General features: G+C 43.1%; 1 protein-coding gene across 5 annotated transcripts in view; it reads left to right on the forward strand.

Moving 5' to 3' along the window:
* The first annotated feature begins 6,597 nt into the window (after positions 1-6,597).
* The window catches only part of LMTK3 (lemur tyrosine kinase 3), a 165,292-nt gene continuing 147,850 nt past the window's right edge, over positions 6,598-24,039 (forward strand). For 4 of the 5 annotated variants that reach the window (XR_013263215.1, XM_077457440.1, XM_077457443.1 and 1 more), the window contains exons 1-2: positions 6,598-6,732; positions 6,991-7,121. Coding sequence is in view for 4 of the 5 variants with exons in the window: in XM_077457440.1 (XP_077313566.1) it covers positions 7,034-7,121 (88 nt within the window). In the remaining variant the exon portion in view is untranslated. The remainder of the gene's footprint in view (positions 6,733-6,990; positions 7,122-24,039) is intronic. The other variant, XM_077457441.1, reaches the window with a different exon arrangement.

A 24,039-nucleotide genomic window follows, 5' to 3' on the forward strand; every position in this document is an offset into this window, starting at 1 on the left:
TCTGGGCTCAGCTGGCCATCGGGACGCTTTGCCTCCCGAGAAACTGTAACAGTTTTATTTATTGCATAGTTACACATATGGTTTTACATTCTGGGTCTCTTAGGCAGTTGTTTAGATGCCTCCCCGGCTCAGCGCACTGACAATATTTCTATACCGTGCTATTCCTTTGTGCCATCCATACTGTGTATTACCGGGGTAGTAGATATGTTACTCACACCAAGTGACCCTTTCTGTTTCTGTTATCTGAATTTAATTATATATGTCTACTGTTTATTTTAACTGTAAAATGCACTTTTTTGGGGGAAATAAAAAAATGGCTTGTCAAGCATCTGGCACCCAAATGGTTACCACGCTTGATGCGCTTGAGACAAAGTTTGCAAATGGCAACAGTGCAATCGGGTGCACATGTACTAAAAAAGGCCCAGACAGCTGAGCTGTGGGAAGTGGGCTGGGAGATAACAGCTCCACAATGTGATGGAATAGCGTGGCTGCTGTCTACTCTTCCATGCTGGCTGCCTCATTGAGGTTGTGCCTCACCTTCACTTTCCTCCTCTGCTCTATCCAGCACCCAAGTCGAGTCAGTGACCTTATAATCATCTCCTCCATCCTCATTACCACCGGACACAACTTCGCAATACGCTGCGGCTGGGGGAACATGACTGCCAATTTGTGTACCAGTGTTCTCCCCTGTCTGTAGGCTCATGTTCCTGCCTTCCACAACCTGAGACTCAGAACCAACATCTGAATCGAGTAATGGCTGTGCATCTTCAAGGAGCAAGTGGCTGACTCTGCGTTCAAATAACTCCGCTGACAACTCCATGCCTGATGCTGGGGCTATGGTAGGAAAAGCTGTGGACAAGGAGGCCGGTTTAGCCACTCTAGCAGCTGCAGGGGACTGCGCACTAGTCTCTGCTTGGGTAATGCAGGATGAGGAGGATGAGGACGGTTTAGTAAGCCATTCCACCACCTCCTCTGCATGCTGTGGCTGGATAACACAGGCAACATCACTAAACAGAGGAAATTATGGCCTGGCTGAGGACTGACCATGTCCACCTTTGCCTGTGGACGCATATGCTGCTGGCCCCCTTACAGTGCCATGGGAATGTCTGTCTCTCCTTGCTGTCCTCCCAGACATGATGGGTAGAGTGGGGGGTGCTTATTAACAAAATGTAATAAAGATGTGTAAATGTGTGCGTGGATGCACTTTAATCAATGGAAAGTGGTGATTGGTGCACTTTAATTTGAGTATTTACGTCACAGACACACTCCACGGATACACTATAATGTACTGCAATGTACAGCATTAAACTTGCAATTAAATATATAGCGTTAAACTTGCAGAAACACACAGAACTACATGGCGTTAAACTTGCAGCAACACACAGAACTACATGGCGTTAAACTTGCAGCAACACACAGAACTACATGGCGTTAAACTTGCAGTAACGCAATGAAATATATGGCATTAAACTTGCAGTAACACAATGAAATATATGGCATTAAACTTGCAGTAATGCAATGAAATATATGGCGTTAAACTTGCAGTAATGCACATTACAATATGGTTTTAAACTTGCAGTAACGCAATGAAATATATGGCGTTAAACTGGCAGTAACGCAATTAAATATACAGCGTTAAACTTGCAGTAATGCACAGAACTATATAGCGTTAAACCTGCAGTAATGCACAGAACTATATGGCGTTAAACTTCCAGTAACGCAATGAAATGTATGGCATTAAACTTGCAGTAACGCAATTAAATATACAGCGTTAAACTTGCAGTAACGCACAGAACTATATAGCGTTAGACCTGCAGTAATGCACAGAACTATATGGCGTTAAACTTGCAGTAGCCCACAGAACTATATGGCATTAAACTTGCAGTACTGCACAGAACAATATGGCGTTAAACTTGCAGTAACACAATGAAAAAACACAGCATTAAACATGCAATAATGCACAGAACTATATGGCGTTAAACTTGCAGTAACGGACAGAAAACAAACTGTGCTAAACGGTCACTACACTCACACTGATTGAACTATCCCTACATTGACACTAATGTAAAGATGAATGGTGGTCGCACTATACTCACAATGACTGAACTATCCCTATATTAACACTAATGTAAAGATGAATGGTCCTCGAACCACTGGCAGCAAGAATGAGGTCGGCTCCGGACATTGTTGGATTCTGCAGGCCCACTGGGACGGATGTGGTATCACTATACGCGGATGACACACTTATTTACCTGGGGGACACACAGGGTTCCCTAACAGCAACTATGCACTTGATTAACCTATTTGGTACATTATCCGGTTTCACGATAAACTGGGACAAGTCTGTATTAATGCCCTTATCCCCTTTAACGGCACCTCTACCCCCATGCGCAAACATGATACAGACGGTTGCGTCCTTTAAATACCTGGGGGTACAGGTATCCCCTGAGGTGACGAACTACGCCAATCTGAATCTTCTACCGCTATTACTTAAGTTCAGGGAGAAATGTAAAACTTGGTGAAAACTACCGCTATCGGTAGTGGGAAGGGTGAATCTCATCAAAGTGGTATGGGCTCCACAATTGCTCTACGTTTGTCATAACTCGCCGACCTGGATTCCAAAAACGTTGGTTCGATAAAATTGACTCTCAGTTTAGGGAATTAATATGGTGTAGGAAGACAGCCAGGCTTAGTTTACTTACCCTGCAATATAAAAAGGACGAGGGGGGGTTGGCACTACCACATGCTAGATTGTATTTCTTGGCTTCGCAGGTTCAACACTTGGGTGGTTGGGGGTCGGATGATCCCCTGGACTCGATACGTAGGATACTTGATGACACGGTCGCCCCGGACACAGCATTGTCCAGGTTGGAAGCAGGCTTCCCTCATATGGACAGGAGTTCCCCAACTATTATATTACTGAATACCCTATGGTCCCATGTTAAGCGACTGCTACAAATACGTGGTTTCCTTGGTCTCACCCCTATTTGGCGGAACGCTAACTATGGCGAGCTTTTTAAGCTCAAGGGATTTGGTAACTGGAGAAGGAGCGGCCTCCGGTACCTCTCGCAGCTGTATAGTGGCCGGGTGCTGAAGTCCTTCATGGAAATACAGGCTGAGTTTGGCATACCGCGTAGGGACTTTTTAAAATACTTACAGTTACGACATGCGCTACAGGCGCAAGCCCGCAGTATGCAGCTTTGCCTGACGGATCATGCTGTAGTACATGGGATATTCATGCAAACTGAACGAAAGGGTATGATATCTAGGGGGTATGACATGCTTCTTGATGCAATGCAAGACCCGGCACATCTCCCATGTCGGCAGAAGTGGGAGGCGGACCTGGGGCCTATGGACGCGGAGACCTGGAACCTTTGCTTGTCCTCCGCTCTGTTGGTGTCGGTATCGGCCTCCCATAAACTCTCCCATCTATATCTACTGCATAGGGTTTATAGGACGCCAGTTAAACTGCACAGCTGGGGTGTTAGGGGATCCCCCCTTTGCCCAAAATGTATGCGGGACCATGGGGATCTCCTGCATATGTTCTGGAGGTGCCCAAAACTAAAAAGGTATTGGGATGAGATCCTTGACACTATCTCTTCTGTATTCTCTGTTAGTATTCCGCGGTGTCCATTGGTCTGCCTGTTGGGGGCCCTAGACGAAGAATCGTTAACGCCCTCGGCTCATACTGCCATTATTCGGATATTATATGTAGCCAGGAAATTAATAGCACGATTGTGGATAACACACAGGGTTCCCACCAGGCAGCAATGGACGGACCAAGTGAACCAGATGCTGATCAGGGAAAAAATAACATACCAACACAGAAACGCACCGCACAAATTTAATGCTATGTGGTAGGGATGGCTCGAGGTTCCGGGGCTAGCCCCCCACCAACTTATACAGGACAGACTTTTACAGGGCTGAATGTGGGTCCAGGGGCATGTGCATGGAGGCACATAGACAATCTTAATCTCTTCATGGGGCTAATTCTATGTCTCTCCCTCACCCGGCATTTATGAGGGGTAAGAGGAGGGACCATCAGGACTGGGTAGAGGGATGCTGGACGTTGTGCATAACACTGTACTTATATAGCTGTCCCAAAATGAAATATGGTCTCAGAGAGAATGCCACTTTTGTTTATGTTCTTGGTTTATTTTTCTTATTTTTCAGTTTTAATGACATTTCCTATGTCTCAGCGGTCTACAAACCGGGTCAATTTGTACTTTGTATTTCCAGTATTCCTTTAGACGTAAAAACCAATACTGCTGTACGACTGTATTTCCTGTCTATGTTTGGTTTGTACCATATATGTTTTGCAATAAAAACTTATTTGATTTAAAAAAAAAAGATGAATGGTCGCACTACACTCACACTGAACTATCCCTAGATGCACACTAAACTGATATTCTACTGACAATAAAATCAGAATAGCACACTATAACACACTAACTGTCTAATAGCACTGAACAGAGCCCTGTTCTATCTCTCTCCACACCGCTATCACACTACAAATGGCCGCTGTAGAAAGAATACTTTTATAGTGTTGGGAGGGATTAAGAGCAATGAGCCATGATTGGATACAGTCGTCATGACAGCGTCCATTCATGGCTCTGACAGTGTTCTGTGCCCTGATTGGGAGAAGCTTTTTTGCTTCAGCCAATCAGGGCTTTCAATGCACTGTTCGGCGGTGCAGTGCATTGTGGTCGTTCGACGGGCCGAACAAATAGTCGAACAACCTTTTAATTATTATAGAAGGATGCTCTTCTTGTTTCAATTTAACATGATGGTGCCTCTTTATAAAACAAAATGTTACAGATCCAAGACATTATCGACAGAGATTCCGGTACTTACTTTAGTTGAACTAGTATTATTTATTACTGGCATTTACATAGCACTTGCAATTTATGGAGTGCTATACATATTGTACATTCACAGCAGTTCCTACCCTCAGGAGCTTACAGTCTAAAGTCCCTCTCTCACATAGATGCACATTAAGGCCAATTTAGACATGAGACAGTTAACCTCCCAGCATGTTTTTAGAGTGTGGGAAAAAACGTATTACCTGGAAGAAACCCACTCAAGTACAGGACGGGCATGCAAACTCCATGCAGACAGGGTTATTACCAGGACTCAAATCTGTGACCCCAGTGCTGCAAAGCAGAAGTGATAACCACAAATTATGAATGCATTTAATATTTTAAATACATCACTGTGTTAATTGCTGTTTTTCTTATACTTTAACTTTATAGTTCAACTTTAAATGTTGCTTTTTGTATATCTTTTGCAAACTCTGGCTCCTCATCTTTTTTTTTTTCAGGATAGGAAAGCCATAATATTAAAGTGGTTTTCTTTATATATTTCAGGTTTTTAAAATGAGCTTTTATAAGTAATATAATAGTTCCAGAAAAGTATTTTTTAAAGACGAACTATAATTAGAAAAAAATTAAATGATAATAATGTGGAGACCAAGACATAGCTAGAATTATGTACAGGAGACAGTAGGGTATCCCCTTTAGTTTATTTTTTTTATTTTTTTTTAAGTTAATTAGTATACTGATTTATTTTCAAAAAGAAAATTTGCAATTTTTGTATAAATGAAGTTCTTTTTTTTTAGTTAATTTGTATAACGATTTATTTTCAATCAATATATTTGCAATTTTTGTATAAATCGGTTTCCTTTTTTCATTCTTTTATGTGACATGTAAAATAGAGTAAATTAAAGGAGAAAAAGGCAAGAACTGATTACAAATAAAAAAATAAACATTTGTCATCCAGATTGTGTCCAGGTTTGCCATTTGAAGCTGGTGGCTATCCTAAAGCATGTGTCCTAGTTTCCTTGTAGTAAATACAGATTGAGGACAGAAAATCCCAGTACTGCTGTTACATATGTTATAACTGTTAATGTTTTAAGGCTGGTAGTGTTTGCCCAGCAGCTATATAAAGGTGACCAATAAATTGACTGGCACACTTGATACCCCTTGTAGACATCCTAGTTTCCAATGTCACTTCTTAGGATATGGGAATCACATGAAGGTCCTGATGAGTCATACATATCTTTTCCGTCCCTTTAAACTGTTTTAGCCATCACCACAATGGAGGTTATGTCATCTCTGCCTTTCCACCAAATTAGCTTGTGCCATTCTCCTGCAGTTTCCCCCGTTAGTGCTGCTGCTGCTGAGGCTGCTGCTGAGGCTGCTACCACGAAGGTCTCCATGACGACACTTCTCTCCCTCCTCTTTACAGCATCTCCTTTACTAGGGATCCTAAATGACATCGCTGGCAGCCAATGTACATGTCTAGATCTAAAGACATGGAGGTGGGACAAAAGGAGGGTCTCCTATCCATCACATAGAAGGGGGCCCTTGCAACATACAGAGCAGAAAATATCAATCTCAGCATCATTATATTTTTTTAGTACATCATTTGAATCATGAAATTCTTTTTGTAATCATCCGCACATACATACAGAGATTTGCCTCCTCTGTGTATCTATTGCTGTGAGCATTTTTCTAGACCACATAGCAGGCAGAAATAATACTACTACATAAAATCATCCCTACTCACGTTACCTCTGCCTGCTTCCCCAGAAAGGATTTTTCTTCTCTGTGATCCATCTGTGTATGTATGTTTTCCTTCTATCCGTCTGACAAGCAAGATTTTTATTTTTTTTCTTGATATGAGACCTGGAGACCTGCAGTCTGCAATGCCATCATACCAATGGGGAAACAGGTAAGGCATGGGCAAATGATTGGCCCTTTTTTAACCTCCATCTCTATTGATGATTTTAAGCATGCACAATAGGGACACTGACATCATTAATACACACAGATGCTGCATCCCTCAGCTGTGCCCATTAGTTTGCTGGGGATTTTAAACACGCACACTTTGTGCTCTTACGTTATGATGGTTAAAGCATTGCATGCAATCTGCATTCATGATGTCCACTGAATTCTGTTTGTGTTTTTTTTTTTTCATGTTGTGCTGTAGCAGAGTCTGATCTCTCCAAGAACCAGGAATCTGTCCCCCTAAGATGCTGAGACTGGACCCCCTGTTAATCCTGGTGGTTTCCATGTCGTATTTCAATCCCGAAAAGGCCTTGGCAGCCCCGGCAGAAAGCGGTGAGCTACCCAACCCCCCCCCCCCTTTTCCTTTTGTCCTCTGTCTTATTGCTATCCATTTTATTCCATACAGGCTGCATGTGCTGCTATTTCACCTGGACTACTATGCCGATGAGAAGCATTGGCAGACCATTCTTTGATTTTGTCAACCGTTCTACTATGCCGTAGCGCCTTTCACCCATTTTGCACACAGCGTCTCGGTTATCTCATCGGTCGCTGTATATTTATCCTTGCCTCAACCATTTTTAACCCTTAACACCCTTGGTTTATTAACCACAGCCTTTTCGGAAGATTATTGCCGATAGCATACAATTTCTCACAGGTCGTAATAAAATCTTAATGGCTTAATGACAGCAGACCTTTAACCCGTTAGGCAGAAGGGTTTTATTAACCAAGATAGGCATTTTAATGACAGGCTTTCCAGATTACAAATCCTTTTTTTTTTTCTGGGATTAGAAATCTTAATGATGTATTGAGACACATGCAGGCTTATTTTATAAGGTATGGCTAAAAGCGATGGTGATGAAAAAAGTAGAGTAATTCCTAGTAACCAGTCGGTTTATTTATCAGAGCAGTCAGACATGGTTTCTTATTTTATGCTCTGGTCTACTGGTCTTTATTTCTTGTCTTATTAAATAATCTTCAATTTGTTACGGCTCTCTGGTTGTGAAAGGGTTAACTGATGCAGTCTCATAAATGAGATGAAGAGACAATGAAACGAAGCTTGTTTTCGCTGCTAAATTTGTTACAGTAAAACGTGTTTCAGCATTTGTACTTCTCCCTGCTCAGTCCCCGTGGACGTGTCAGGTTTTTCCCTCAAAGGCTCCCTAGGGTAAACATGGGTGTGATTATGCTTTGTATACACAGAATATGAGATTGCGCTGTAGGAGAAGGGACAACATTGGCAGGACTGGACTGCTTGAAACCCTCTCTACGTATCCTAGTATTCTCTGCCAGTCATTGCTGGGAATTGTAGTTCCCTAGCACTATGGCCTTGGAAAGGTTGAGTGTGCTAAGTGCTGTAATTTATGGAATAAATCAGGATTAATCTTGCAGTATTCCTTACTAAAGTCATTTTGGATTGGTCACTGTGCTTTGTACCTAGTCATTGCTGTGCACTAGAGAACTGCAAAGGTATCCTGCTATAAACCTATAACCTATAAATCCTAATAACAACTCAAGTATATTTCTAAACCAATCAAATTAGCTAAGTTGTTGCCAACAAAATCTACCTGAATGCCACCTTCACCATTGCCAGATGTTGAGAGACGGCCATGTTCCAAAAGAATGCTGCATGGAACAAGAGACTGCCACAGTACAGCGAGATGCTTGTTGCAAGAGACTGTCATGTTATAGTTCCCCTTCATGCTCTGCATGTTAAGTAATTAGAAACCAATACACTATCCTCAATGGCCAACAGCAGTGTGTTGTACCACAATCCAACCTGTGGCCTGATTCATTTAATGCAGTGGTTCTCAGTGTTATAGACCAGGGCCTAGTAAATTCTTGCAAAACCTTCCATGCCCTAATATTAAAAAAAAAAAAAGAAAAAAGAAGAAGGAGTTAGGGTACTCTCTAGCAGACTTGGCGGCCCTGTAGAACATGAGGTTTCAGGAGGGAGCAACTTTGGGGTATGTGGTCTCTCCAGGATGTTGAAAGCTTTGTAGGGGCACTGTGAGAGATTGGAGGGTCCTGCAGGGAGGACACTGTTGGAGGTTGGGGGCACTAAGGGAAGCTGGGGGCTCTTCTGCAGGCTAGGAGACACTACAGGAAACTGAGTGGCATTGTGGGAGGTTGGGGGGGGGGCACTATCGGAGCTGAGGGTTTTATGGGAGGCTGAGGCACTGTGGGAAGCTTAGAGGCACTGCAGGCCACTATTGGAGGTTGGGGCACCATAGCAGGTTAGTGGATCTGCAGTTGGCTGGAGATCTTGAAGGAGGGAAGTCACAGCCTGCCAGCAGCCCATAACCCAGTAGGTAATAACCACTTATCTAAACACATTTTATGTAACTTACTGGTATCCAACCTGCTGCAGGAGTGACTCCTTTATTAAATAAGCCTGCTAGAGCCTACTCTACTGAAATGGTGAAAACGTGTGCAGCAGTCCAGAGCAACCAACCAAGAAGCAGCTCTCTTTTTTATAACTATACTTAAATGCCAATAGTGATTTCTAATTGGCTTCCCAGGATTAATGCACATAAGCAATCTTTTCAATATAAGACTTCAGGTTAATGATTAAACTCTTGGTCTAATGACTAATCAGAAATAATCAAACTGATCTAAAAATTGATCAACAGTGCACTATTTTTTTTCTCATATTTGGCATGGGGATTCTGTACAGTAGCATGTAACAAACTTACAATACAGAACACCACAAAGCATAAGCCATAAATTATATTGCACTGCTTTGAGCTGTTAAAAAAAGTTATGCCTGGTTTTCTCGCTGTTGTCAAACCAATCAAAGCATTTTGATATGTAGCACCCCTCCTGCATGGTGTAGAGGAGTAGACTCACCTACAGAAAGGAGAAGGCTAGCATTTACCCCAGGGTGGATCCATGGCCATAGTAGACAGCATCACTTGACAATAAAGAGCACCAGTCTTTTCAAAGTTTTATTGCTCCAGTTTCACAGGGAGAGAGAGGTAGTGTTAGGTTTCCAATAGCAACGAGGGCTTCTAGACTCCATGAGACCAAGGGATTGCCAGGACCCTTGAAGGGCACTGATCTCCCTCCAGCGGGACATCCTTCAGGCTCTACCACTTTGAAAGTAATACCCTCCTCGACCAGGCAGGGCAGCTTGAATAATTCTGTGATAGGCCCCATAGAACTCAGGTCTACACAGTACAAACACACATCTTTCTCAAGCTACAGCCTGTGGGAATGAGAGCACCCCAGACCACTCCCCAATCTTTTATAACCTTTCCCATCTTGCACCACTGGCATGAACCTTCTAGTGGTAGCCATCAATAGTGCAAGATTTTCTACCAGGCCATAACTATTGCCCTGAGTGACACTGACATCCAGTGGTGGCAATGGGGCAATGCAGCTATCTTAAACATAGGGGAGAAGCCAAATGATAAAAAACTACAAATTGTCCTGAACAAACCCCTATTCAGGAAAGGTAAATTTACTAGACACCCTTGAAGAACAAGATGGCTACAGATATTTACATAACTCCTCCCAGAGTCAGCCCACTGCTTGCATCAGTGCTGAGGGATCTTGAGATGAATACTGAGGCTGAGGCATGGTTTCTGGAAGTGCCCTGCCCACCAGCTAGATTAGCACAGAGACCCAGTGATGACATCACTGGATCTAAAATAAGGTATGTAAAGGAAGCGGTTTTATTATACAAATAATTAGCATGTTGCTAAGGAGGAAAAGAAGGAACCAGGGAAGGCAAATTATAGGCAGGTTAAACGTCAGCAATAATGGAATTATTATTAATAGAACCATGTAGGTTTCTTTTGAAGACCTACATCTGAAAATGATTAATGCCTGGCTGTTTGACTTATATTGTCTGAGTCACTGACCCAGAACAAGCATAGAGCAAGTGGAGTCAGGGCGAAGTTAGAGCATTTGATCAAACACATTTTTTATTCAGGTTCAGTAATTCAAAGTATTGATGTCATTGGACTGATATAACAGCCTGGCAGCACAGAGGAAGGTCATCAGTGACGGCCCTTGTATTTCTGTCAGTACAGGTTTTCTTTAATAATCCTATGGGATTTACCACGGGAATTAGGCCATTATTGTTAAATGTTTGCTGAAACTATATTTGAATGGTTCATGGAGGCTTAGAATAGCATTTTGTATTCTTTAATTAGTGTAACTCACGGCTGCCTGATTTTATGTACAGGTTAGCAAGGGTTTGGGAGTTCTTATTTAGGAGATTTAGGCTTGGCTATAGCCACCTGAAATTATCTCTGCTTTGATGTAGTGATGGGACTTGCATTATCAAAATATTCTGAGAGCTATATCCATGGTAGCATAAGTAGGATCACCCATTCTGATGCGTACACATGATCGGAATTTTGGTCGGAAAAAGCTTGGATGGTTTTCCCAATGGAATTCTGACGGGATTTTGCTCAAGCTGTCTTGCCTACACACGGTCACACCAAATTCTGACCATCAAGAACGCGGTGACGTACAACACGTACGACGGGACTAGAAAAAGGAAGTTCAATAACCAGTAGCCAATAGCTTCTGTCTCATAGTTGAATCTGAACATGCGTGAGTTTTTGTGTGTCAGAATTGCATACACACAAACGCATTTTCAGATAGAAACTTTTTACGACCGAAAAATTAAGAACATGTTCTCAATCTTTTGCTGGCCGAAATTCGCCTAGCAAAAGTCCAATGGAGCATACACACGATCGCATTTTCCAACCAAAAGCTCTCATCTGTCTTTTGCTAGCCGAATTTCTGATCGTGTGTACGGGGCATAAGAATGTCTCTAAACATGACCCAGACAAAAAGATTTACCCTGGTACAGTTTAGGGGTTGGGCATTGGGCTAAGAACCTCATCCCAAAAAATAAAAATGGCTGCAAAGCCTAAGACCCTTCATGAGTTAAAGTGTACAGTTTTATTCAGGTAAGTATGGTTAGTTGGTCCACAAGGAGATCTGTGTGCATGAATGAGACATCAACATTTTTTTTTGACTCAGGTCCCTTTATTCATTCAGTTATTCTGAGTAAAGTGATTTTTGCACATTCAGAAGAAACATACCTAAAATAACTAAGATAAAAAAGCCTTGTGTATATTCCCATCACGCACACATTCCTGGATTAAAGGTAGTTCTGTAGTGGGTTCTGCAGCAATCACCAGCTGAACACCGGATATATCACAGATAAATACAAATGTTCGCCAGCACACCATGGATCTTGACTAGTCAAGATCCATGGCATGCTGCTACATGTTTATTTATCTAAGGTAAAAAAGCGCCCCCTACAATGAAGATAGTTAAAAAGTACCTGTCTAACCATCTCTTTGCAGCTGTATTGAGTGGAAACCGCCACCTAAAGAATCTGACAATTCAAGCCATTGGCTACTACTGCTGTCAATAAAATTCTGTGAGGAGGAAGCGGTCGAGCTGTGCTGTATGTGTCTATAGACACAGGCAGGATCGAGAATGAACAAGTGCCCCCATTGAAAGTGTCTTTTCCTGGGGGCACTCGCTGGAAAGGAGGAGCCAGGAGCTTCGGCGGGAGACCCCAAAAGAAGAGGATTGCCGCTGCTCTATTCAAAACCATTACACAGAGCAGGTAAGCATGATATGTTTATTGTTTTAATTTAAAAAAATAACGCTTAACAATCACTTTGATGAACAGTTTTTCATCATGCGGTCCAAAAGCTACAAAGCAAGTCTCTCTGAAGCTGTCAAGGCTGCATGATATTAAACTATCTACAAATGGCTCCCTATGTCAGTCTCAGTACTTATAGTGTCATCAGGAGGCAGTTTGGTGAGGGAGCTACAGGTTGTAAGATCCAATACTAGGAGTAGTCCCTTGTCTTTTGCAATGACCTTACAGTGAACAATTTTACACCAAGTTTACTGTATACACAATTTGTGTAATTATATCTACCCTTAACCACCTCTTCTCAAAAAAAAAAAAAAACTCACAAATGCCCCCTGTTAACTTAGTTGCCCTTCTCTGCACTCTTTCCAGTTCTGCAATAGCTTTTTTGTGAACTGAGGCCCAATCCTAACCTGCATATTTCATATTAAATTTTACTAAATGTTTGTATGGAGGTAATATTATGTCTCACTTTCTTAAAGCAGAGTTCCACCCAAAAATGGAACTTCCGCTTTTCCGGTTTCTCCCCCCCTCCGGTGTCACATTTGGCACCAACCCCCCCGCTGTATTCTGAGAGACACACGGGTCCCAGAAAACAGCAGGGACCAGTGGGTTAGTGCAGCGCGAGTCGCGCATGCGCAGTAGGGAACCAGGAAGTGAAGTCGCAAAGCTTCACTTCCTGATTCCCTTACCGAGGATGGCAGCGGCAAAACACCCGACAGCCGAGGGATAGATCAGCTTCAGGGGCCATCGCGGGCGCCCTGGACAGGTAAGGTGTTTTTTCTTACAAAATGTTCCTGCTCCTGAACATGCTGGCAGTGGGTTTTTTCGTTCTGCCTCTAAACATCCCTGCCCCTAAACGCCTGTAAGCGCCTATGTGTGCATTGACACATAGGGTAAAATTGAGGGGCACTTAAAGGCCGGGAAAAAACGCAAGAAGCAGCAGCATTTAAAATTCCCAGTGTGCATGAGGCCTAATATTTACCAGCTTTGTGTAATGGTATTACAAAGAGCAGCCCCCCGGTCCCATGCCGATGCTCTCGGCTCCTCCTCTCCTGCATGTGCCTCCATAGCAAGCATGCATGGCCCTGTCCCCCGCTCCCTTCTCACAGGATTTGACTGGCAGGCAGGAACCAATGCTGCTGACCTGTGAGAAGAGGAGTAGCGCAGTTGCAGATGGACACATCACTCGCTAGAGACAGGGTTTAGGTAAATATTAGGGAGGGAGAAGATAGGAACAAGCAGCAGGATATTTTATTTACATTAATGCAGGGAATGCATTGAGGTAAAAAATGCCTTGACTTTCTAACCACTTGAACTTTCAATTTTGAAACAGCTAAATGCATTTCATGTGTACCTCTGCCAGCATGCTGTAGAGAAGGACTCTTGCACCCTGTGTGCAGTCCTGACACGTCCCCTAGGGAGTTAGAGCTAGATCTTTCCAAACAGCAGGGTGTGCGAGCATTGCTGAATACACAGCTCTCCCTCAAACTTAGTAGGATGTGTGTTGGACCCCTGAAGAGAGACAGCTGCTTCCACAGAGAGATCAACGCTGCAGTGTGTTTCAATTGTGTTTTAAAGTAGAACTAAATCCAAAACTTTTGTTTTCATTTTGGATAGAGCAAGGGAGGGTTATAACCCCAGTCAGATTTTTTATGGCCATCTGTGGTTACATCTGTCTGTTACACAGTATCACCACGTCCATTCCACCACAGCATCTGCCCCCCTATAAATCCCACTCCCGCCTTACCACCCTCACCCTCTTACTACTCCTAATGTCTGGTGACATTGCACCAAACCCTGGCCCTCCCACACCCAATTCCCACCCCCACAATATGCTGTCTACCTCCTCCAACAGTCATAACCCCCACCTTCTCATCCCAATTCCCCTAATTCCACAAGTCTGGCCCCCCTCTTCCATGTGCCCTCTGGAATGATCACTCAGTCTTCAACAAACTAGCCTCTGTCAATGACATTTTCCTCTCCAAATCCCTTAATCTATTTGCTATAACTGAAACCTGGCTCCAGGAATCTGACACTACCTCTCCAGCTGCCCTGTCCCACAGTGGCCTCCTTTGGACTCAATCCACCAGACCCAGTGGATGAAAAGGAGGCGGCGTACGACTTCTCCTCTCCCCACAATGCACCTTTCAGGTACTTCCCACACCTCCCTCTCTTTCCCCCTGCTCTTTCGAAATGCACTGCATTCGTCTTTTCTCTCCAGTGTCACGCTTTCTGGATGACTTCTATGCATGGCTACCCTATTTTCTCTCATCTGAAGTACCTGCTATCATCCTAGGTGACTTTTACATTCCAATCAATATTAATACTGCTACCACTTCTAAACTACTCAACCTAACCTCCTATTTTAACCTTACACAACGGACACAAACCACCACTCACTCCAACGGTAACACACTCGACCTCGTATTTTCCCATCGCTGCACTCCCTGCAATTTCTCTAACACACCCTTTCCTCTCTCTGAGCACAACCTTATCCTTTTCACTCTCTCTTTGTCTCCTACATCCCATGCTGCCAACCTACAAACCACTACCCACAGAAACCTTCGCAACCTCAACCCTTCCCTTCTTCATTCTGCTACTGATGGCCTTTATGACAAAATCGCACCCTGTCCTGCCCAGACCTAACCACTTCCATCTACAACAACACACTGTCATCCTCCCTAGACATACTTGCTCCTCTTTCTACACGCAGAACAAGGCCCCGTCTGCCACAACCCTGGCAAACAGACGACACCAGAAGTCTCAAGAGACACAGCCGTGCTCTTGAGCGAGCATGGCATAAATCTAAGTCCCTGCAAGACTTTACCCTCTACATTTCTGCCCTTCTCAAATACAACTCCTGCCTCCACACTGCTAAACAAACCTATTACAACACTCTCATCAAAACCCTCTCATCCAAACCTCGTCAACTCTTTTCTACCCTTAATTCCTTACTTCAACCCCCACTGCCCCCACCCACCAACTTGCTTACCGCTCAACTGATTGCCAACCATTTCAATAGCAAAATTGACACAATTCACAAGGATATCCAGCATTCAACTTCCTCCCCTACCCAACACAACAGGTCCAACACCAGGCTCAATACTCTCCTCTTACCAGTTACCACAGATGAAGTTAATAAACTCCTCTATGGCCCACCTCACTACTTGCTCCCTGGACCCTGTCCCCTCACAATTACTGCTACCACCTTCCCACTCTATCCTTAACTCCCTAACCCACATCTTCAACCTCTCCCTCTTCTCCGGCACCTTTCCTTCCCTGCTCAAACATGCACTGGTTACCCCCATACTCAAAAAACCCTCACTAGACCCCACCTGTTTGAACAACTTAAGACCCATCTCCCTGCTCTTGTTTGCCTCCAAGCTCATCAAACGCCTTGTCCATGACCAAATGAGTCGCTACCTCATGGACAACCTTCTCGACCCCCTAGAGTCTGGCTTCTGCCCACAACATTCTACTGAAACTGCCCTACTAAAACTCACCAATGACCTACTAACTGCTAAAACGGCCACTACTCCATACTCATACTTTTAGACCTCTCTGCTGCCTTTGACACAGTTGACCACCTGCTCCTCCTCAGCAAATTACGCTCCCTTGGCCTCTGCGATTCTACTTTATCCTGGTTTTCCTCCTACCCATCTCAGCGCACTTTCAGTGCCACTTACAACTCCATCTCCTCCACTCCCCTTCCTCTTTCTTTTGGGGTACCCCAAGGTTCTGTCATTGGGGCCCTCCTATATATCTATACCTCTTCCCTGGGCCAGTTGATTAGCTCCCATGGTTTCCAATACCACCTCTATGCCGACGACACCCAGATCTATCTCTCCACTCCTCAACTCATCCCCTCAATCTCCTCACAGATCTCCAACTTACTGAATGGCATATCAGTATGGATGTCACACCACTTCCTCAAACTCAATCTTTCTAAAACTGAGCTTGTTATATTTCCTCCTTCATGGTCACCCCCGTGACTTCACCATTAATACCAACAACACAACCATTGGTCCCTCCACACATGCCAGGGTCCTGGGTGTAATCCTTGACTCTGACCTCTCCTTCAGCCCCCACATCCAATCAGTGGCTAAATCCTGCCGCCTTCACCTCCGCAACATCTCCAGAATTCGACCCTTCCTGACTAATGACACCACAAAGCAACTTGTTCACTCCTTGATTATTTCCCGCCTTGACTACTGCAACTCTCTCCTTAATGGCCTACCCTTAAGCAGGCTATCCCCCCGGCTATCCCCCCTTCAGTCTATTATGAATGCTGCTGCTAGAATAATACACCTCACTAATAATTCTGTGACTGCTGCCCCTCTTTGCCAATCCCTTCACTGGCTTCCCCTACCCCACCGTGTAAAATTCAAAATGTTAACCATAACATACAAAGCCATCCACAACAGCGCCCCCATCTACATCGCCAACCTCATCTGCAGATATCACCCAAATTGTCCCCTCCGCTCCTCCCAGGAACTCCTCCTTTCTAGCTCCCTTGTTACCTCCTCTCATGCTCGCCTTCAAGACTTCTCCAGAGCCTCTCCCATCCTCTGGAACTCCCTGCCCCAGTCTGTCCGATCAGCCCCTACCCTGTCCACCTTTAGGAGTTCCCTGAAAACTAATTTATTCAGGGAAGCCTATACCACACCCACCTAACTGTCCCCGAGCCACCCCCATCAAATCATTCTCTGCAGCTATTACCTTTTGTACCACCACCCCTTCCCTTTAGAATGTAAGCTCTACGAGCAGGGCCCTCCTGTACCTTTTGTATTGTACTGTAATTGTGTTGTCCCCCCTATACATTGTAAAGCACTGCGTAAACTGTTGGTGCTATATAAATCGTGAATAATAATAATAATAATCTGTGTCCCATTGCAGAGATTTACCTTCACTTCCTGTCTCATAGCCAAAAAGGAAGCAAAAGGAAATTCCTGCAAATTAAGGGAAATCCTTGGGGACCCCCAAGTTCTCAAAACTAGTGTACTCTTTGGAAGACTTACCCTCTATTACTTTTCTGGGGACAACCCAAAATCTGGGATTTTCGTTTACTTTCACTTTCAATGGCAAACAGAACAGAGAGGACACAGACAGCAATAAAATGGGCAAGAGTTCTAATCCCTCTCCACGCTATTCAAAGCTAAAGCTCTTTCAAGACACCCAAATGCTTTGCCATCATGTACTAACCCAGATTTCTCCACTTGTGCTGTATGGTGCATGTTTTTTTCTTTTTTTTTTTACAATTGCCCTGTAGGCGCCCAATTAAACTTTGTATCTAGCTTAGCTTGTAGGTTGGAGACATCTTATATGGACAATGTTCCATCACATGGTTTTGTGTCATCTGCAAATACAATAGTATTTTTATTTTCAAACTATATTGCTTTACATTACCAATAAGCATAGAGTGGGGCTTTGACATTGTGTGAGCATCCCTGAAGACATGTACATACTTCCCAACTTTTTGAGATAGGAATGAGGGACACCTATTAGCAAAAGCATGTAGGCATAGGACACACAACTCTGCCACACCCCCTTAACCGCTAGCCGACCAGCCACCACAGTTGTACTGCGGCAGCATGACTCGGCTGCATGAATCGGCATTATGTTACGTCGGTACTATAAACAGCACTAGGGGGCACTTGCATGCTGTAGGAGGCGTGCGCGCCCCCTGCTTGCTCCCCAAGCCAATGCGAGTGCCCGGCGGTCTCGATCACCACTGGGCTCCCGCAATCGCTCTGGGCACACGGAGAACCGGGAGCTGCGGGTGTAAACTCACAGTTCCTGGTTCTCTGAGCAGTGAACTGACAGATCGTCTGTTATGTGCAGTTTCCCTGCACAGTCCCACCCCCCCCCCCCTTCAGTTAGAACACTCCCTAAGATACATATTAACCCCTTCACTGCCCCCTAGTGTTAACCCCTTAATTGCCAGTGACATTGTTACAGTAATCAATGCCATTTTATTCGCACTGATCGCTGTATTAATGCCAATGGTCCCAAAAATGTGTCAAAATTGTCCGACGTGTCTGCCATAATGTCACAGTCACAATAAAAATCACTGATCGCCTCCATTACTAGTAAAAAATAAATTATTAATAAAAATGCCATAAAACTATCCCTTATTTTGTAGACGCTATAACTTTTGCATAAACCAATCAATATATGCTTATTGCAATTTTTTGTACCAAAAATATGTAGAAGAATACGTATCGGCCTAAACTGAGGAAAAATATGTTTTTTTCATATATTTTTGGGGGATATTTATTATAGCAAAAAGTTACAAACAATTTTTCTAAATTGTCGCTCTTTTTTTGTTTATAGCGCAAAAAATAAAAAATAAAAAACGCAGAGGTGATCAAATGCCACCAAAAGAAAGCTCTATTTGTGGGAAAAAAGGACGTCAATTTTGTTTGGGAGCCACATCACACGACCGCGCAATTGTCAGTTAAAGCGACAAAGTGCCGAATCGCAAACAGTGGTCTGGTCTTTGGCCAGCCAAATGGTCCGGGGCTTAAGTGGTTAAAGAAGATTTTTTTTTTTTAAAGTGATTGGTAAAACCCACAAGTGCTTTTTTTTTATTTTTTACCACTTTTATTCCTTTATATTGGCTTTTGACATTTACAAATGCAGCAATTTAGAAATGGGATGAAACCCTTTTTGAAAGATAAAAAGTGCATTTTATATACAACTGTATAGATCAGACAAAAATGAGGGACAAATGAGGAGGAAAGAGGGACAGAGGGACTTTGTTCCAAATCAGGGACAGTCCCTTTGAAATCAGGGACAGTTGGGAGCTATGCACATAGGCTAGGATCTGCTGGGTTTGGAGGATCATATCTGAATCTCAGTGTGGTATAGACTACATACTGTATGCTCACATAGTATTATTATTAGTAATGATTTATATAGTGCAAACAGTTTACGCATCGCTTTACAATGTAGAGGGGGGACAGCACAATTACAGTACAGTTCAGTACAGAAGGGACAGGAGGGCTACTAAAGGGAGGGGGTGGTGGTACAAAAGGTAATAGATGCGGGGAATGATTTGATGGGGGTGGCTCGGGACAGTTGTTAGGTGGGTTTGGGATAGGCTTCCTTGAATAAGTGAGTTATCTGTGCATGATCTATGTGCACTTTCTATGTAAGCTTTTATGTTTATCATAAAGTTGTTTTAAAACAGTTTTTCAATATGCTACCACTGAGCATGGCTTAAAGGGTAACTCCCCTTTTGTGAGAAAAAAAATAGCAAAAAAATAAATAAATAAATAAATATATATATATATATATATATATATATATATATATATATATATATATATAGCATATACAATTGTGACACAAGTCATATTGTAATTGAATGTTATTAAAAAATACCTTTCCTTTTTAACCTGCAGCTCTGCAATTTTCCTCATTGGAGCCCTGCAGGTGCAGCAGCTGGCTGATAATTATGAAACCATTCCCATTAGATTTACAGACACACACACACGCACACAGAGATTTCTTCAGAATAACAAAAAGGTAGGAATCTGCAACAAAATTTGTTAAAATCCTTGTAATTTACATATAGCACCCTGAGGGGGATGTATTTTTTTTCAACAAAAGTGTATTTACTCTTTAACAAGATCCTGACCCCATTATTTAGGGATAACCGTGGCTGACATTGCTAATGTCAGTAAGTAAGTGCATAGGTCCATTATAAAAAGTGAGTCCAAATTTGTTGGATATAAGGAATCATTGAGAGTGGAGTCACTTGCATATCTCTCATTCCATGTGGACACTTTGATATCCTATGTGAAAGGTGCACAATATATTTGATGAACTGTTTGGGCAATTTAAAGTGGTTTTAAAGCCTAGGTCTATCTATTTATACCTTAATATATTCCCTGCTATAACTACTTCGGAACCGTCCCCCACATATATACTGCGGCGGGGAGGCCTGGCTGCGCGAAACAATGTACCTGTGCGTTGTCTGCACTTCCTGGTCTTGGTCGCGCTCATGCTGCTGGAAAACCACTCCCGCTGTGATTGGAAACATCAGCTGCCCGCGATTGTTCAGGGGGAATGACAGAACGGTGGTCCGCCTATGTAAACAAGGCAGACCGTCTTTATTTCACAGAGGAAGAGAGAGATCCGTGATTGCTACTAATCAGGAACACTGATCTCTCTCTTTGTCTAGTGACAGTATCTCCTACACAGTTATGCTGTCCATACACTATGCAAAAAATCAGCCAAACCCATTTTCGAAAAACGAGCATTCAGCCGTGAGTGTAAACAATAGTGCCATCATGTAATGACCGATAAATCGTTCAGTGGACATAAATGAATGCATTTTTTGTTTGTTTTTTTAACATATAGTACCTAGTGCAGACAGTTCGGATGGGAAACACATTAACCTTTCAATTTAACGTTCGTTCGGCAGAAAACTTCCAAACTTGTCCTTCGTTTTTTCGGCTCACAAACGTCCCGACAATTATTGATCTTTTGTCCATTTACTGGCCGAAAAACGAACAAGCTATCTAAATGAATGGATTTTGGCTGATTTTTCGTATATGGCCAGCACTTGACCCTTTGAGTGCCCCTGATGTTAACCCCTTCCCTGCCAATGTCATTTATACAGTATCAGTGCATTTTTTTTTAGCACTGATCGCTGTATTGGTGTCACTGGTCCCCAAAAAGTGTCACTTAGTATATGATTTGTCTGCCAGTCCTACTAAAAATCGCTGATCGCCACCATTATTAGAAAAAAAAAAGTCCCTAAATCTATCCCATAGTTTGCAGACGTGTTAACATTTGCGCAAACCAATCAATATATGTTAATTGGGATTTTTTTTACCAAAAATATGTAGCAGAATACAAATTGGCCTAAATTGATGAACTAAATTAGATTTTTATTTTACATATTGTTATTGGATATGTTTTATAGCAGAAAGTAAAAAATATTGTTTTTTTTTTCAAAATTGTTGCTCAAAAAATTATAGCGCAAAAAGAAAAAAAAAACAGAGGTGATCAAATACCACCAAAAGAAAACTCTATTTGAGGGGAAAAAAAAGACATTCATTTAATTTGGGTACAGCATTGCACGACCGCTTGTCAGTTAAAGAAATGCAGTATCGCAAAAAAATGGCCTGGTCGTTAAGGGTGTAAATCCATCCGGGGCTGAAGTGAGTAAAGGCTACGTTCACCTTTTCTTCTAAATTTCAGCTCCCCTATGTACCAATATAGCCTTAATGTACTTATTTTGCAAAAATAAAACGGCTTTCCATTAATTCTACACCGGCTTACCGCACTCTCTTCATAGCTGTTTAAACACACTGCTCCATTACTTCTGCCTTACTTCCTGGTCAGACTATAGGTCATGACACAGGAAGGAGTTGACCAGCTGAGGGTAGATGATGCAGGGTGTGTGCTAATGAGATCAGCTGGTCAACTCCTTCCTGTATCATGACCTATAGTCTGACCAGAAAGTAAAGCAGAAGTAAATCGAGCAGTGTGTTTAAATAGCTATGAAGAGAGTGAGGTAAGTCGGTGTATAATTAATGGAAAGCTGTTTTATTTTTGAAAAATAACTACATTAATGCTGTACTGGTACTTAGGGGAGCTGGAATTTAGAAAAAAAAATAAGGTGAACTTAGACTTTAAGGTAAAAGACACCCCACTATCTGCCCCCCCCCAAAAAAAAAACACTTACCTGACACCTCTCATGATTCCTAGCTGTCCTGCTCTTCTCATTTCCCAGATTTACAGGCTACGCTGGGAGCAGAAGGAGCCATAGGCTACTGCTGCTGTCAGTCAAATCCTGTGAGGAGGGAGTGGTAGCCGTGGCTGAACTGTGTATCTATCCAGATCACGAGCGCGCCCCCACATGGGTCCCTCCATAGCTCATGGCTTGCTATGGGGGAGACTCAGGAGAGGGGAGAGAGAGGTAAGGGACCGCTCTGTGAAATACTGTTGCACAAAGCAGGTAAGCATATAATGTTTTTTATTTTAATAATAATAATAAAACCTTGACTTCAATACCACTTGAAGCCCACATTGTTTGAAGTGGAGATATATTTTTAGTTTTTCTGTGTATATTGATGTTGTGCACACTGTGAATCACTCATAGCATCTACTGTCTCACATTTTCATGTAATGCTATTATAGCACACAGCAAGGCTGGGTGAAGGTGGGTGGCGGAAAGGGCACATGCCCCAGGTACAGTGTGGCTATGTAGAGGGGAGGTGTACTGGGAGCTTCAGCCCTTCTGTTCTCCTGAACAACATAGACAAAAATCACTATCAGAAGAAGCAAGTGCTTGCTTTCTCCTCCCTCGAATAGCTGCCTGCTTTGGATAGAAGAAGAGGTTGGATGCCTGCTAAACATACACCTCCATCTCAGCGTAGCACCACTGGAGAAGAAGTAGAAGCTGCCTTCATTTCTAGTGGGTACCAGCTGAGACGTAGGTCTGAACTGTGAGTACACAGATGGTAGGAGGACAACTCAGCCCTAGACCTCCCCTCTTCTCCTCAGAACCTCCCAAGAGCCCCGTTGCATTTCTCTTTTAGATCTGTTCAGCTGGTTTTCCTCACTCAGAGCTCCCCTAGATCCCTTTAGTTCCATTTACCGCACAGACCCACCCTACAGATTCACACTGACAAAGAAGCCAAAGCAATCCTACTCTGCTGTCAATCAAATCCTGTTACATGGGGGTGGGGGGTGGGACCGAGTCCAGCACCGGTGCCCCCATGGAAAGCAGCTTTCCATGAGGGAACCTGATGAAGAGGAGGGGCCTGGAGCGCTGGCGGAGTCCCCCGAAGAAGAGGATCTGGGCTGCTCTGTGCAAAATGATTGCACAGAGCAGATAGGTATAGGCATGTTTGATATTTTTATTTAAAAAAAATCAAAAGTTTACAAAACACGTTCAGTCTGCTGCTGTGTACCACAATTATTGATACTATTTCAGTGCATAGCACAAACATTAGTCACAAACTGCTTTTGTGAATCTATTAGCTACATTTCCTGCACCAAGAGTGGGAAGTTGGAGCAGTTTGCCATCTTCATCCTGGACACTGGAAATTCTTGGTCCCAGAAATGGCACACAGGGTTTGTATTGCTCTGTTGCTTTTAGAGCATTGCTTTGATAGATTCTACTAACACTACATTACTTTATACATATACAGTATCTCACAAAAGTGAGTACACCCCTCACGCTTGTAAATATTTTATTATATCTTTTCATGTGACAACACTGATGAAATTACACTTTGCAACAATGTAAAGTAGTGAGTGTACAGCTTGTATAACAGTGTAAATTTGCTGTCCCCTCAAAATAACTCAACACACAGCCATTAATGTCTAAACCATTGGCAACAAAAGTGAGTGCACCCCTAAGTGAAAATATCCAAATTGGTCCCAAAGTGTCAAGATTTTGTGTGGCCACCATTATTTTCAAGCACTGCCTTAACCCTCTTGGGCATGGAGTTCACCAGAGCATCACAGGTTGCCACTGGAGTCCTCTTCCACTCCTCCACAATGACATCATGGAGCTGGTGGATGTTAGAGACCTTGCGTCCCTCCATCTTCTATTTGAGGATGCTCCACAGATGCTCAATAGGGTTTAGGTCTGGA

The sequence above is a fragment of the Lithobates pipiens genome, unplaced genomic scaffold, assembly GCF_037356315.1.
Source record: "Lithobates pipiens isolate NorthernLeopardFrog02 unplaced genomic scaffold, aLitPip1_a1.2 Scaffold_27, whole genome shotgun sequence".
Taxonomy (NCBI): domain Eukaryota; kingdom Metazoa; phylum Chordata; class Amphibia; order Anura; family Ranidae; genus Lithobates; species Lithobates pipiens.